The sequence below is a fragment of the Alligator sinensis genome, unplaced genomic scaffold, assembly GCF_000455745.1.
Source record: "Alligator sinensis unplaced genomic scaffold, ASM45574v1 scaffold1028_1, whole genome shotgun sequence".
In the NCBI taxonomy this organism is placed as follows: Eukaryota; Metazoa; Chordata; order Crocodylia; family Alligatoridae; genus Alligator; species Alligator sinensis.
The window spans coordinates 46,037-62,348 of record NW_005842846.1 but is presented as its reverse complement, the minus strand read 5'-3'; the positions used below and the strand labels follow the sequence as shown (position 1 = coordinate 62,348).

At 43.6% G+C, this 16,312-nt stretch overlaps 2 protein-coding genes across 5 annotated transcripts in view; both read left to right on the top strand.

Annotated features, from left to right (window-relative positions):
* The window catches only part of PCF11 (PCF11, cleavage and polyadenylation factor subunit), a 22,762-nt gene extending 19,230 nt beyond the window's left edge, over window positions 1-3,532 (top strand). For both annotated transcript variants that reach the window (XM_014525612.2, XM_014525611.2), the window contains exons 13-15: window positions 970-1,062; window positions 2,390-2,425; window positions 3,002-3,532. In XM_014525612.2, the coding sequence (XP_014381098.1) occupies window positions 970-1,062; window positions 2,390-2,425; window positions 3,002-3,217 (345 nt within the window). In that variant the 3' untranslated portion in view covers window positions 3,218-3,532. The remainder of the gene's footprint in view (window positions 1-969; window positions 1,063-2,389; window positions 2,426-3,001) is intronic.
* A 3,737-nt stretch (window positions 3,533-7,269) lies between these two features.
* The window catches only part of ANKRD42 (ankyrin repeat domain 42), a 24,602-nt gene continuing 15,559 nt past the window's right edge, over window positions 7,270-16,312 (top strand). The window contains exons 1-5 of one of the 3 annotated variants that reach the window (XM_006035514.2): window positions 7,270-7,298; window positions 10,868-11,031; window positions 13,035-13,142; window positions 14,922-15,041; window positions 16,041-16,176. In XM_006035514.2, the coding sequence (XP_006035576.1) occupies window positions 7,286-7,298; window positions 10,868-11,031; window positions 13,035-13,142; window positions 14,922-15,041; window positions 16,041-16,176 (541 nt within the window). In that variant the 5' untranslated portion in view covers window positions 7,270-7,285. The remainder of the gene's footprint in view (window positions 7,299-10,867; window positions 11,032-13,034; window positions 13,143-14,921; window positions 15,042-16,040; window positions 16,177-16,312) is intronic. The other 2 variants (XM_025191656.1, XM_025191657.1) reach the window with 2 other exon arrangements.

Genomic DNA, 16,312 nt, shown 5'->3' with positions numbered 1-16,312 from the left:
TTGCCCCCCCCCCCCCCCCCCCCCCCCATGTTGGAGAGTGAAAGTCAATGTGGATGCTGTGCCATTTACTGAGCTCAGTCCTATTGCGGTCCAACAGGCTCTAGGCATGTTTTGTAAGTACTTAATAAACCCTGGGCTTAAGTGGAGTTTAGGTATTTCTAGATTAGAGTTGGATCGCATTGGAATTTGGACAGGAATTAAGTCCCTTAGCCTCTCAAACTTCTTAGCTACTCAGAAAAGTGTAAGCCTTTAGGGAAATACTTAGGCTAAGGGGGAAGGCACGTGATGTTTCTAGGGAGTGGGGTTGATGCGGATTGTTTTGGGGGGCTTAAAGGCAGACAACTTTGGAGGATTCTTTTTTAAAATTTGGAAGACCTAGTTATTTCTGCATGTAGAGAGCTGACATGAGTCATTTTTAGCAGACTGAATATGGCACCATTAAATTGAATGTGGAATCTGATTATCATGGCTTGCCTGCATGGGCACTGTTGATAAAAATAAAGCGAATTGCTGAGGGTTCATGGACAATGTGCATAAGCTGAACAATGTTAAACCTCTGAGAGGGAGCTCCCTTTCAGAGTAAAGTGGCCATAGATTGCTGTATGGTGATCTTGAAGCTATTTTGTTAACCGAATCAGTCTACCACCTTAACCTAATGTCCATTGTCTGCCCACATTTGGTGGATTGTCAATTTTCTTGAGAGTACCCCATTTAGACAAGTCCTCAGTTTTGCCATTAATCTTTATTTTGCAAGTTGCAAGTGAACAAATAATGATCCATTTCTATTAATAATACAGTTCAAAAAATAATTTTATTTAGTGTATTTTCTGTGATTGTTACAAAGTCCAGTTTTCCTTAATTGACTACAGTTAATGCCTCCTTAGAAATTGTTAAGCACAAATAAAGGGTTTTAAATGCTTGTAAATTGTATTCTTACTTGTAACTGTCATGTTTTGTATAATCTTTCAGAGCTGTGAAATTTGTCAAGAGCAATTTGAACAATATTGGGATGAGGAAGAAGAAGAATGGCATCTAAAGAATGCCATTAGAGTAGATGAAAAGGTAATTTAAACACAATGCTGCATGCAGACACTAGGTCACTAAAAGCTAGGGAGCAGTTGTGGTTAAACAAAAATGTGCTAGAAGAGGGGTGGGTGGGTGAAGAGGAATGCTCAGCCTTTTTGAAGTGTTCTGCTGCTGCTTTTTGCCCCCCATAGTATGCCAAAGCATCAACCTCATGGGAACTTTTAAAGTGCTGGTACCTTGGCATAGAGATGTTTGGCTTGCCCACCTGTATCTTCAGCACTCGATGCTGCAGTGTCATTAATATAGTATGGATATATGTGGACATGTAGTTCTTGATTTAGTATTAAGTTATACCAGATTTAGAATTGCCAGCATAGATCAGACTCACATCAATTTTCCTAAACATGATGGAAGAATGCGGTCATCATTTATGTTGACCTCAGCCTCGTGCCTATGCACCAATATATAAAAATGGGTTCAGAATGGTATACAAATATATCTGATGGAAGCTCTACCTTTCTTAATCATTTCAAGTATTTGAACCTACAGGTTGTGAGAGGATGAGGTAGAAGTTGAGAAGTAATACAGGTCAGTCGCATCTTACGTGGGGGTTACGTTCTAAAGGCAGCGCGTAAGGCGAAAATCGTGTATAGTGAAATCACGTATTACTGTTTTGGAGGCAGAGGGTGACTGCCTCTGCCTCCAAAACCTCCCGCTGCCACTGTGGAGCTGTGCAGCAGCGGTGCAGCGCACACTGCTGTTGCGACCCGGCGGCCAGCCACACAGCTCCGGGCACGTGTGCAAACTCAAGCTGCGCCGCTGCTGCGCGCGCGTCCCCCCCCCAGTTGAATGCATGCAAGTTAAATGTGCGTATGATGCGACTGACCTGTACATATGTTCAGAGCTTTGAATGACTTGCTACTTGAAGTTACTGGGAGGTGTTACTCTCTTCTACCTTGGGGGTCTTCAAAAGGAGGCTAGACAGATATTTGGCTGGGGTGATATGACCCTGGCACCTGTTCCTGCCTGGGGCAGAGGCTTGGACCTGATGATCTGTTTAGGTCCTTTCCGACCCTAAGTACTATGATCCTGTGATACTAAGGCTCAGAGTTGGTAGCTTTGGTGTGGGGTATGTGATGTCTGATGTTAAATATTTGCAGGGGCATTCCATTTATGATTATTGTTAGAAGGTAACATTTTTCTCCTCAAGTCATCTTTAGGCATTAGAAATCAGGCGTAGAAAAGGTGGGGAAGCTGCAGGCCTCTGGTGTTTGGGTGCATAGTCAGAGTGCTCTCTGTACCCAGTACAACAGCTGCATAATGGGTATTTTGAGCATTTACATGGTTTACTTGCTTTTTGTAGATTTACCATCCATCATGTTATGAAGATTACCAGAATGTAAGCACATCCTTATTTTTGTATATTTTTAAATATTTTGTTGTGAACTTGTTTTGTATAGAGTGTTATGGCTTTGCAGTGAGTGTGGGTAGCATGCTCTGAATACATCCATTCTAATACTAATGACTAGACAAAGAACTGCTGACCTGGTAATGGCAAGTTTATAATTCAGAACTAGCTAGGAAGCTTTTAGCTTATTTTAGCTGTTATGTGGCATGTCAGCTTGCCGTGTTAAATGTCATTTATACAGAAGCTAGAAACAGAAAATACAGGGCTTTTCTTATTGTACTGGCAGCAGGGGTTTTGTGGGTGAGGAGTCTGCTAAATGGGGTAATGAAAGGCATTCTTTATGGTTACATATCACATTTATTCCTGTTGTGCATGCTAATTATATTCATTTAGGGAGTATTTATTATTTTAGGCTGTATTGTGATAGTACTGAAAACCATTCTGGTGAGAACCTTTGTAATGTATGCATTTACTGCTTTCCCCACTCCCTCTAGTACTTTATAGATGAAGACTATCAAAGTGGTGTGTTTTAAAATCCTATGTGGATTGTTAATTTTCATTTTGCAGACATCGTCATTTGATTGCACGCCATCTCCCAGCAAGACCCCAGTAGAAAATCCATTAAATATTATGTTGAACATTGTCAAACAAGAAACAGAGGAGCCCTGTAACAGCCCTACAGTTACAGAACCACCAGTGGACACACCTGCTGCCTGTACGGAAGAGAGCACACCTGCATCTATAGATATTAAAACAGAGCCTGAAGAGGTTGAATCAGTTTAAATAAACTGAGGTATGATTTTTTTTTTTTTTTTTTTTTTTTTTTACAGAGGAGCTGTTGTGTTAACTCTCGAAGGCATATACTTTTTATACGAAATAAAATGATCACCTGGGGCAGGGCCCCAGCTACTGTTTGGTTAATAAATACATTTTTGTATTTGAATTTCTTACTGCCTGCACAGTTTCAGGTGTCCATTGTGTGAAAGTTCTGTAGATGCGTGCAAATTTAATGGAATATGGAATTGTATATGTAAACAAAAATGTACAATTTTCACTTGTTGAAATGTAAATTATAAAATAAAAGATATTTTTGCTATATATGGAGTGTAATGTTTATGCACACCATCGAATGAAGACAGTGTACATTTTGTTTGGTTTAAGTGGATTTAAACAGAGACCTCAACTTAGACCTGTTGCTAAGTAGGATTCTGAAAAACAAAATAACTGAAAAGTTTTTTGGCTTCAGAGGAAGATTATCAAGGAAAGCAATTCAAAAACTTTCTCAAATAGCAACCCTAGACTTCTTTTCTTATTAAATGTAATTGAACAAACTTGCATACATACCCAGATATAAAGAGAGTAACTTAAAAGAGAGTTCTGGAGTGGAGGGAGAGTTAACAAAACCGTGATTGATTGTGGACACAAGTGCCAACAACCATTTGATTAATAAACCAGTATACTCAGTAGTTGGAACAGATTTTTTTTTTTATTATTTTTTTTCCAAGTAGTCAAACACACAAAAACATTTAGTACAACTGAAAAAATATTTTAAGTTACAGAAGAAGAAAATGAATGCTCATTTTGAAACATGGTTAACCTTTTTCCTTTGTTGGTTATGACTGGATTTAGATGGTAAACAGGATACCATAAGATGTTAATATTTCTTACATGTAATAAATAGAATGAAGCATTTCTGAGTGTGAATCTCTTTATTTCATGAGGAGCTTGGGGGGAACTTGAAAGAGAATGTGTGAGAGTAAGACTGGGAATTGAAGTTGTGGATAGGAAAAATATTACTTAAATATTTATTACTTAACGGATTATTTGCTGTGGAATATATAGAGTATGCTTCTAAAGCTGCTGAGTTTATATTTAAAGGGGTTCATTTCACAAAGCCCTAAGAATTTCTATATACTGGGGTGGTTTCTGGGAGATGAATGTAACTTCAGTTCTCTGCCATCAGCTGCACTGGTGTTGCAGGTCAATAAAGTTGCTGCATGTCCCTTTCCCACCTCTGGACAACTGCTGGTTATGCAAAGCCAGATGAAAGACCTTCCTCAATTTATACAAGTCCTACTTCAGGTGCCCAAGTCCAAAATTATCCAAAAAACTCTGCCACGGTGCTATCTAATTTTGAAGGTACCTAATCTAACCAAGTTAAGTGCCTGAAGTTCTGTATCTGTGTATGCTCATAAGTAACATAGTCTGAGCAGTTCAGTGCCTGTCTCTTACTAAAGCTCAGTCATGATCAAGAAAGCAGGTACTCTTCTCAAGAAAGTAGGTATTCTGCTCAAGTCCTCCAAAGACTTGAAACGCATGCCAGCAGGACCAGCCTTCTCAGAAATCAGTTGTGGTTCCACTTCAGTTGAAGCAGAGTGGCTGGAGGAGGCGGCGGCGGTGTCTTCTTCCTTTTATAAAGTATAGTGATTTAAGTGCTTAGCAGAAAGTTGGAAATGCCTTAAATTTTCATCTCAGCCTGAGGAGGTTCAGATCCTCATCTTTCATGTCCTAGGATGGAAGGACATACCCTAACCAAATTTAAGTCTCTTCTGCTTGGGCATTCTTCAACCCCCTTACGGAAGAAGCTATGCCAGTGAAACAAAGGATACAAGATTTGTGGGGCTAGGAATACATACCTGGTTAGGGCATTGATATAGGGTGGAAAAACCCTCAACTTCAAGGACTGTTCATGTATTTTATCCAACAGTTGTTGGATAAAAACACCCCAGGCCTAATGAGAACCTAATGTCATGCAGTAACACAGCTTCAACAGGCGATTAGCCTCTGTCTGGGAGGTGGGAGATGTAGGTTGGAGCTTCCTCGAGCTACTCAGGTCTCCTACTTCTGTGCAAGTGTTTGAACCACTGGTTTATTATGTAAAAGGGTGGCACATTTAAATTATGTAGTTACATTTCTTCTTTAAATCCTTTAAAGAAGTATCTTCATGTGTTGCAAGAGAAGTTTGGACTTTGAACTCGGTTTGGTATGTCAAGTAAATGATGACAGTTGTGAAAACTAATCTATACCTCTGGGTCATGGTTAGTGACCTGAAAGTTTTAAAAACAGGTTCACAACTCTTATCTTTCACTAGGACAGCAGTTCCCAATCTGGGTATGCAGACAACATGTCAGCGGTACATGGCAGCAGCAGGCGGGGGTACGTGGGGCTGTCAGCGGTACTGGCACCTGGTGGAGTGTGGCTCCCACTAGTACTACACATGGTAGTGAAGGGCACAGCCTCTGTTAAGCTGTCAGTATCACCAGTGCACACGTGCAGCTTTCGCACTTGTTGGGCATAGGAAGGAAGCCCTGTGTGCTGGAGCTGGCTGCCTTCCCTGCTGGGGCTCCCCTGGGGGTGGGGAAGGCATCTGGCTCCAGCATGCAGGGCTTTCCTCCCCAGCAAGTGGGGGGTACAGGCTGCCTGGTGGAGGATGTGCCATATGCTGCGATGTGTAGCACTGGCCGGAACCATGCCCCTGAGCACCCTGGTTGCTGCTCTGCCACGCGGGGAGAGCGGGGAGTGTCTGTACCCCCACCCTTCCTCCCACCCCACAAGCCCACCGCACTCGCACCCTGCCCCCACATATACACAACTCCCCAACATACCCTATGCCCCTCACACAGCCACACCCCTTCACAAACTCTTCCCCCCCCCTACACTACACCCCTCCCCACGGGACTTAAACTTGTATTGTTTAAATTGGTGGTGCCCGATCTGTTAGTTTTTTGGTTATCGCTGCACTAAGGATATTGACTGGGCACCTCTCTGTGAAAATGAAAATCAATCTGCTGGTGCCTGCTTGAGCAAATTGAGCACGTTTTGTGACACTATAGGTACAAGAGAGCATACATCGTAGTATCTATGTTCTTGATAGCAGCTCGGTCTGCTTTCACTACCTACTGTTCTGTTTGGAACTAGCTTTTACAATTTAGAAGTAATAAACTGTGCTCAATCCCACAAAGTTTTGCTAGATGAGGTTACATTATGTAGGCCAGTTTGGACAGGGATGTTCCTGCCTCAGGCAGGGGCTTAGACTAGATGACCTCTGGAGGTCTGCTCCTGCCCCTCTTCTCTATGATTTCTACCGTGGTTCCAGGTTTAGAACAGCCCTGCTGCCCTGCCAGCCTCTCCTGGTGCTTCAACTGCAGCTGCCGCATGCCTTCGGGTGCCCAGCTCGCGTGTCATGACCCAGGAGTGGGCACAAGAATAGATCAAAACTTTAAAAACGGGAGTCTCCTTTGAAGGAGAGAAACCTGGGAAGCAGTGGTGGTGTTTCCTTTGCAGGCTAGTGGCTGGCAGACCTCCAGCCTGCCAGGGGCTGCTTGGTGGGGCAGGGGGCATGCCTCCCCCTGCCCCACCTCGGGGCTTGGGGCGGTGGGCCATGAGTGAAGGGCACTGGGTCAGGACTGGCCACTGCTGTCTACAGAAACAGGATTGAGAACTACTGCAACACAAATACTACAACCGGGTCTGCCAGAGATGAACCAGCTCCTGAGAGACACCTCCGCCCCAGGACACTGCTCTGAGGAAGGGCATGAACAGGGGCCTGCTGGGGTGGGAAGGAGGAAGAGGAGAGGCAGCTAGGGGGAGGGAAGTGTGTGTGTGTGTGTGTGTGTGTGTGTGTGTGTGTGTGTACACACAGATGCAGACAGATGCCTATACGCACACAGACGTGTGTACACCCCCCCCATCCATAGCCACACGTGCCCGCATGCCGCGCGCGGCGGTGTACCGTACACACGTGCCGGTGGAACGCGCCACGCTCTTGCCCCCGCCCCTCCCCCGCCGCCGGAAGCGCGTCCCGTGGCCATAGCAACCCGGCAGCCCCAGCAGGAGGAAGGCCCCGCCGCCATGGCGCCGCCCGGTGAGACCCCCCCTCCCTCCCTCATCCCCGCCTCCCGCGGGAGCCTTAGGGATCAGCACTGCGGGAGCAGAGCGGCTGGGGTGGGAGGGAGCGCCTGCGTCACCCCGCACTCAGCGCGCGTCATCCAGCAGTGCCGTGACGTCAGCGCGCGTGACGACACCGCCCGGCCTCACTGCTGGGCGGGGGAGGGGGTGCACCTTCTCGAGCTGCTCCCTCCCTCGGGTTGGGTTTTGAATGATAAGCAGGGGGCCTGGTTTGCTCTGATTTAAAAATAAATAAATAAATAAAAATAATCAATTTTCAATAACCCCAAATCCACATATTTTTCTGTGATTACAATGAAACCCCACTAATATAGATCTAGAGAGATTAACTAGATCTATATTAGTGGGGTTTCATTGTAATGGGGGGGGGGAATGTGGATCTATATTAGCAGGTGTTTTATTATACTAGTGGTGTTATATAGATATATATTTCGTATATTAGTGGTGTTATATAGATATATATAGGTGGGGTTTAATTTTAATCACAAAAATGTGGGTATATATTAGTGTTTTATTACACTAGTGGTGTTATATAGAGGTGTATTAGATATATATTTAGTATATTAATGGTGTTATATAGATAATATATATTATCTATATATTTAGTATATTAATGGTGTTATATAGGTATTAGTGGTGTTTCATTTTAATCATGGAAAAATGTGGATATAGGTGTTTTATTATACTAGTGATGTTACATTTTATATAGATATATATTATATGGATAATATAATATATATTTAGTATATTAGTAGTGTTATATAGATATGTATTAGTGGTGTTTCATTTTAATCAAAAAATGTGCATATATGTATATTAGTGGTCTTTTATTATACTAGTGTAATATTATATAGAGATATATAGATAATATAATATACTATATTAGATATATATTTAGTATATTAGTGGTGTTATAGAAATGTATATTAGTGGCATTTCATTTTAATAAGGGAAAAATGTGGATTTGGGGTTACTTTTTTTTAAACCAAAAATTGGGGATTTTTTCAGTCCGCTAAAACCAGGATCCCTGATTTATAAGGATGAAACGGACTGAACCAGCCGGCCAGCCCAGCCCCATTCCAGCTGTTCCTGCATCGCAGGGATGGGGATGAACCCACCGCTCATTTCAGCTCTTCCTTTCTATATTTTGTTTGAATCCCTTATTGAAGCTGTTACCTACATGGGATGTTGTTTTCACCACGTTTGTTCCTCCAGGCAAACAGCTGCTTTTTAAGGAAGAGAAATGGGTGGCTCTGCTCTCCCCCAGGGGCTGCCTCTGTGCTGTCGCTAGGGAGCTCAGGGCACCGTGAGCCCCTCTGTCCCAGCCCCAGCGCAGGGAGGCAGGAAGGAAGTACGGAGGTCCTTAGTGTGTGGACAGCCTTGCAGAGTGGGGATCTCCAGATAGCAGCGATTATAAAAAGTTACTATAAAGACTTTGTAGGGGGTCAGGATGCCACATTCACCAGGTTTGCCAGCTCTCGCTGTGCATTTTTTCCGGTGGAAAGGATGATTTGAATCCAAACTCACTGCATTAGTCAGTGCACTAACATTCCTGTTTAACATAATGGGCCAAATTGTCAGCTGAGGTAAATCAGTGTAGTTCCTCTGAAGCCTGTTGGCTCACTTGATATAGTGAGAGACAACTCTTCTATGGGGGAAATTGTGCCTTTTCAACACTGCCTTTCTAAATAAATACCCAACAACTAACCAATCAACCCAAAAAAACCAACACCCCCATTTAAATTCCTTTGGATCATGGATTCAGAGGTTCATAGATGTAGGGTCGGAGGGGACCTGAGCAGATCATCAAGCCCGACTCCCTGCCCTGGGCAGGATTGAATACTGGGCTTATATGACCCCTGGTAAGTTTAAGCTCATATGACCCCAGCTAGGTAATTATCAAGCCTCCTTTTAAAGACCCCTGAGGTAGGAGCCAGCACCACTTCCCTTGGAAGCTGGTTCCACATCCTGGCCGCCCTGACAGTGAAGTCGTGCCTCCTGATATCTAGCCTGAACCTACTCTCAATCAACTTGTAGCCATTGTTCCTTGTTACTCCTGTGAAGGCTGAACAGGTTCAGGTCCTGTAGCCTCTCCTCGTAGGGTCTGCCCTGCTGCTGCCGATCATGCTAGTGGCCCTCCTCTGGACCCTCTCCATGCTGTCCACATCCCTCCTGAAATGCGGTGCCCAATAGTACTCCAACTGTGGCCTGACCAGTGTCACATAGAGCGGGAGGATCACCTCCTTGGACCTGCTCATGATGCATCTGTGGATACATGACAAGGTGCGGTTAGCCTTCCTGACTGCATCCTCACATTGGCGGCCCATGTTCATTTTAGAATCGATAATGACTCCAAGATTTCTTTCTGCCACTGTGCTTTTGAGAAGGGAGTTCCCCAGCCTGTAGGTATGCTGCTGGTTCCTACTGCCCAAGTGCAGCACCCTGCACTTGTCCGTATTGAATCCCATCCTATTCTCATTCGCCCACCCCCGTAACTTGTTCAGGTCCAGTTTTATCCTGTCCCTCCATTCTAGCATGCCCACCTCACCCCAAATCTTGGTGTCGTCAGCGAATTTGAGCAAGGTGCTTTTCACCCCCTCGTCCAAGTTGCTAATAAAGAAATTGAACAGTGCGGGCCCGAGGACCAAGCCCTGAGGGACTCCGCTGCCCACATCTCTCCAGGTCGAATATGACCCATCCACCACCACTCTCTGGGTGCGGCCCCCTAGCCAATTTGTGAGCCATCTGACTGTGTAGGCATCGATGCCACAATCACCTAGCTTTTTAATGAGAATGGGGTGGGAGACAGTGTCAAAGGCCTTCCTGAAGTCCAGAAAGACTATATCCACTGCGACACCTGCGTCCAAGGATTTTGTGACCTGATTGTAGAAGGCAACCAGGTTGGTCTGACAGGACCTGCCCCTAATGAAACCATGCTGGTTGCCTTTGAGCATCATCCCTCCTGCTGGTCCCTCACAGATGTGCTCCTGGATAATTTTCTCAAAAAGTTTCCCCAGGACTGAAGTAAGACTAACCGGCCTATAGTTGCCTGGGTCCTCCCTCCTCCCTTTTTTGAAAATGGGGACCATGTTGGCCTTCTTCTAGTCTTCTGGCACCTGGCCAGAGCACCACGAGCGCTCGTAACGCCATGCCGGTGGCCCTGCGATGATCCCTACCAATTCCCTCAGCACCCCGGGGTGGAGAGCGTCTGGACCTGCTGATCTGAACACGTCCAGCCCCTCCAGAAGTTCCCTAACTCAGTCTTCCCTGACCCTAGGCCTGGCAGAGTCTTCGTTACTTCCATAGGGACCTTGGCTGAAATCAGGCCCAATCAGACGGCCAGCATTCTGAAAAATACCATCAATATGGTCAGGATAAGATACTGATTTTTACATTGATCCTTACTACTGCAAAAGGTCAGACCCAAGATAGGTTCTGCACGTCAGCTTCCTCTGATTCAGTCCATATTTCAAATCCCCACAGTGTCGTTCAAGTGGCTAATGGCCTTTTGTTATTTTTCAATAGCTGTCAAGAAGAAGCAAAATTATGCTAGCATACATGAGGCAGTGAAAACCGGTGACGTAGAGCAGCTTGCACAAATGGTAAAAAGTGGAACCAACATTAATGAAGTGGATTTAGTCCATAAATTTACACCTTTGCACTGTGCGGCACACTCTGGAAGTCTGGAGGTAAAATCTTTTCTTAGATCTGGCCTGCAACAAGGTTCTTGTAGATCAGTGTACTCTTTCTTAGGTTAGGAGAGAGACCGAACCCAACATTGCAACTTCATACTGTTTGAGCTAAAAAATAATCTGTCTTTTTATTATTTAATGACTTCAGCAAAAAGAGGATAGGAATTGATAGTGATGAGTGTACAGTTTAACATACAGCATATTATACAATGTAGAAATCAAAAGGATTTCCAAGTCCTATGTATGTCACACATTCAGTGTTGCAAGATTTTACAAACTATATGACTTTTTCCTAACCTCAGCGTTATAACGTCGCAGCTTCCCTGTATTCCTCAAGCAGCCCTGTTCTTATTAACCCTGTTTTGTCCTCCTCTTCACTCAGCAAGGGCCTGGTGAAATGTGTGAGATTTGTACTGTGTTCTAACGATCAACAAATCTGGGCTATATTGAAACAAGAGGCGGGTAAATTGAAAAGACACTGATTCAGATAGAGCAGTGGTGTTTAACCTCTAGCCTGAGGGACAGATCCAGTTTGTGAGGGCATGTCATCTGCCCACAGGGCTTCCCCACAGGTCTGGAAATTTAGCAGTGGGGGAGCAGTGGCAGCCTTGCTGCTTCTCTGCTGCCAAATTTCTGGACCTTTTGGCAGTCCCCAGGCACTAGGTTGCACCAGTATTGGGGAGTCACTGCGACTGGATCCAGTGCATGGGATCAGGTGGGTGTGCAGTGGATCTGGTGCATGAGGCCAGACCAGCATCACACCTCTGGACTGACCCCTTACACTAACCTCATGCTTGGTCCAGCCCACAAACCAACATTGCGCCACTCATCCAGTTCAGGGGGCCAAAAGGTCGAGCACCATTGCAGTAGCATGTATCCTGCCACCCATCCCATCCCTCCATATCAATGGAATGTGAGTTTGAATGCATCAGGCAATTGCAGCTTCCAGATCCTCCTATAGGGAGATGGTATCAGCGTGAGAGGACTCTAGCCATTTAGATTTGTATAGGTTTCAATCAAACCTTTTTGCAGTTACCCAGAAATACTTGCCAGTTGCTGCAATAAGTGCTATGAAATGAAAATCTAGCTTGCCATATTTTGAACAAGCTGCAGTGTTCTGCTGTAGCAATCTAACCAGGAAGTAATAAACACACGGATAAACATGTCAACTTCTATGTCCCAAAGGCAAGGAATCAAACTTCTTACTAATTGCAGGTATTAAGCACGCATCTGCTGTTAGCTCATGTAGAAGCTGTCAGAAAGATAACAGGACAACTCCATTGTGAACTTTAGAAACATTTCCCATATGGCCTAGTTCTCTAACTTCTGCCTTTTTTCCCTAATAATTCCTACACTCGGGTTATGTTTGAGTTGAGTCTCATTTAGCTAAGCCTCACCAATGCCTCATTCATTCATGGGGACAGTGGAGGAACCAGTGCTGAAGACTAGAAAAAATCTCTGCTCTAGAAAATGAGCAAAGGGAGTTTTAACAAATGCTTAAGTTTTCTCTGAACATTGCATGGGAGCTGCAGGAAGTAGTCCTCAACCTCAATACATTTTTAAAAGTGATGCTTGGTCTTGAGGGGGCAGGATAAGAGAAGGGGATCCAGGAAACCTAACAAATTAAAGGCCAATAAAGGTTAATCTTTTTTTTTTTCTCATGATAAACATCAGAATTGAAGAGAAGGATTTTTGTTTCCTCTATTTTTAATATACTTTCCACTTTTAATAGGAGAAAAAATATAAACGCCTTACGAACTACTTTGTAGGTTGTTGGAGAATTTCCTGAGCAGATGAAGGCATGAAGCTGCATAGTTCATCTGTAGGTTCCTACTGGATCTGTTCTACTACAGAAATAGTCCCTTCAGGATATTCTGTTAATACTGTTAATCAGTCAGTAAGTTGTTATGAAAATGGCATTTTAATTGCATACCAGCTCCATGACAACATCCTATATTTAAGATAGACGTGAATGCCTTTGACTTTGTTTTGGTTGGTAGTGTCTTCACTGGCTGCTCTGGCATGGAGCTAATATAACAGATACAACTATCAGAGGCTGGACAGCAGCTCACCTTGCCGCTATCAGAGGCCAAGATGCTTGCATGCAAGTAAGTATAGTTGTCTGCCATCAACCAAAAGTCAATACAGCAGGTTGTCTGCTGCTGTAATGGCCACAGCTCCATTGTGGGGGGATCATCTATGACATTTTACAGGAGCTGAGGGTGTGCTCCAGTGGTCTGAAAACAAAAGCCACCATGAGTGGGATTTGCATAAAGGATCAGGATGCCAAATTGACATCCAGGTCCCTTATGTAGCTTGATAGTTGCAGCTTACTCTTCAGAATTATAGGTATGTACAGTTAACAAATGGGAGGCATTTTGTCTCTGCTTTAATTGTTGCTAATTATAGGTATTCTGGTATGGCTTGTTATGTCGGTCATGGACCAGGACCCATTGTCCAAGGCCCTGTGCAAACGCAGAATGTAAGGATGATCCTCACTCCAAAAAACTTAAAATCTAAGTTAAAGACAAGTAGCAACAAGTGGGTACAACCTGGACAGATGGAGGAACACACTATACTGATTATAGTGTGGAAGAGTTTATTGATGCTTTTTTAAGTTCTTCCTTCTTCAGAAATACACCTTTAAAGTAATCCTCCTAGGCGACTCTTTCTTTTTAATATTGTAAAGTGAATTTAAATTTTTGCATTCTTTTAAGCTTTAGGCAGGGTGGCGATTCACCTTATAGACTAACTAAATCAGAGACACATAAGTTTTTGTGAGTTTGAGCTCACTTCATCAGATGCTGTGAAAGGACATAGATGGATCTCTGATTTAGTTAGTCTGTGGATAGGAAAAGATGTTGCATTTGTCCCTGGACAAGTTGTGTTATACAAATAGACTTTTTGTCTATTGCTTTGAAGCTTATGTATTTTCTTGGGTTTTGCATCGCCTTAAGAAACTATTTTGTATTCCTTTGTAGCTTGACATAAGTGCTCGACCTTTGTGTGCTGCATGTGTGAGAGAATGGGTGAGAGCATGTTTGTGGAAAAGGAAAACATCAGCTGATGACTGGCTGAAGAATGCAGACAGAAAACCAAAACAAGAAGAATCTGGCCCAGAACAGTGAGAGAACAACGGGAATTGACCTTCAAGGAAGAACACAGTGATAACACAGCGATAACCCAGGACTGGGTGAATTGACAAGACTATAAAAGATGGGGCGAGACATATCAATTTTGGGTCTTGTTCTGCATGTCATCCTGGAGCATTGGTTCGTCTGATGAGATGGACCGGCAGGAGCCCAGCTCCTACTTGTGATCAACTTGGCTGGCCCCTAAGTTGATCCGAGCACTGATAAGACTGGTAACGTATACCAGTGGAGAACAGAAATTGGGGTATGAATGTGGTGTGTATGTGTGCATTAAGCGCTTAATAAATGCGGCATTTGCCTTATTCTCCTTCATAAGATCTCGCTTGTGATTTGAACGATTGGCAATTTGTGTAACAGTTGTGTCTGTGTTTGTCCCAGAACAGAAATATCCCGGGATTGGTGCATGCACATCTGGCCCTTCTCATAAGAGTTTAGTGAGTGGCTGAATTCACTGCTGCTTTTCTGCCATTGATTCAGTTATGCAATCCTGGGACAGTGGTTCAGATGCACTTTGTGATGTCCTGGGATAAACTTAGCACATCTTATCCTGTGAATCTTTTTAGAATTTATCCAAGGACAATGGACATGGACATCTGAATCATCACATTTGGTCATGGGATAAAATGGTTTAATCCTGAGACAAATACTAGGCCTGTTTGTAATCTGTAAAGTGCATCTCAACCTGGCCTTGTGTCTGACTTCAGACTAACATAGCTAACTGCTCTCTGCTTTTAGGCTTTAGTTATAAATGGAGCAAATCTAGAAGCTCAAGATGACAAAGGACGTACTCCATCACACCTAGCTGCAGCTCATGGTCAGTCGTACACATTACAGACGATTCTCCGCAATGGAGTGGTAAGGCAATTTTATCTCCCAAGAGGAACTTTTAATCTTGAGACAGTGTAGACTTCAGTTATATCATCAGAGCTTCCTAGAACAGAACCAAATTCTGTGATCCTTTGCAAACAAAATTCCTGTTAATTTTTTTAATGGATTTGGGATTGTAAGGTTTGATCTATAGTTTAGCAGTTGTTTGTGAGAGTTTATTTTAGCTTAAGGTCTAGTTATTAATTGTGAGACATAACAAAAGTTCTCAAAGAATTTTAAGAGAATCAATGGATGGTGGTATCACTAGAGGGAGATCAGAAGTTTGATGATAAAAAATCTTTTTCAATCGTAGAAAATTTTAGCTTTAAAATACAGATGTAAGCACCAACATATAGTGAGCAACAAAAACATGGCCAGGACATTCCTAGTATGTATGTTTATGCATGAATTATTGAAATAAATAACACACTTATGAAGAAGGATGTCTGTCCTCCAGCGGGAATTATGTTCATAGTAGTATCATTATTTCAATCAAATAAAGAAGTTATGTATTTTTTTTCCTGGCTCTTTTGGTTTGGTTTAAATTAGGTTTGTCCAACTGGTGGTCCTTGGGTTGCGTGTAGGGTTAAAACCTGCAGCCCCCAGGCTCTCTCTGTCCACCACTCCTCTCATCACTCCAGGTGCTCCCCATCTCTTCCCTGGCTTTCACTCCCTGTCCCCAGCCCACGGGGTGGAGCAGGGCTGGGTAACTCAGGTCAGTGTAGAGCCTGCAGCCAAGGAAGTAAGGGGGGCTGCTGATTCACATGGTGCTGGGGGAGCTTGCAGCCAGAGAGGTGAGGGGTCCATGGCCTCTGCTGGTGAAGCCCCTGTGTTGTATGGTCTCTGGCCACTAAGTTGGACAGCCCTGATTTAACTAATTAAGAATATGAATACCTAGTTTCTATTTCAGAGTTAATCTGGGCTGTACAAGTTCTTCCACTGACACATGAACAAACTAAGTGAATGAACCTACTCCTTTTATTCTAGGATGCTAATGTTTCAGATAAGAATGATTGGAAGCCAATTCATTATGCTGCTTTTCATGGCCGCTTGGGTTGTTTGCAGCTTCTTGTCAGATGGGGAGCTAGTATAGATGACGTGGATGACAATGGAAATCTTCCAGGTACATCAGGGAAATACTGTGTTGCCCTGACATTTGGGTTTCAGTTGCTATATTATGTGATTGATTAGCAAATGACAAATAGTAACATTTGTTGGCTGATTCCACATAATTGCCACAGTTCTGTAATTTTGTAAGG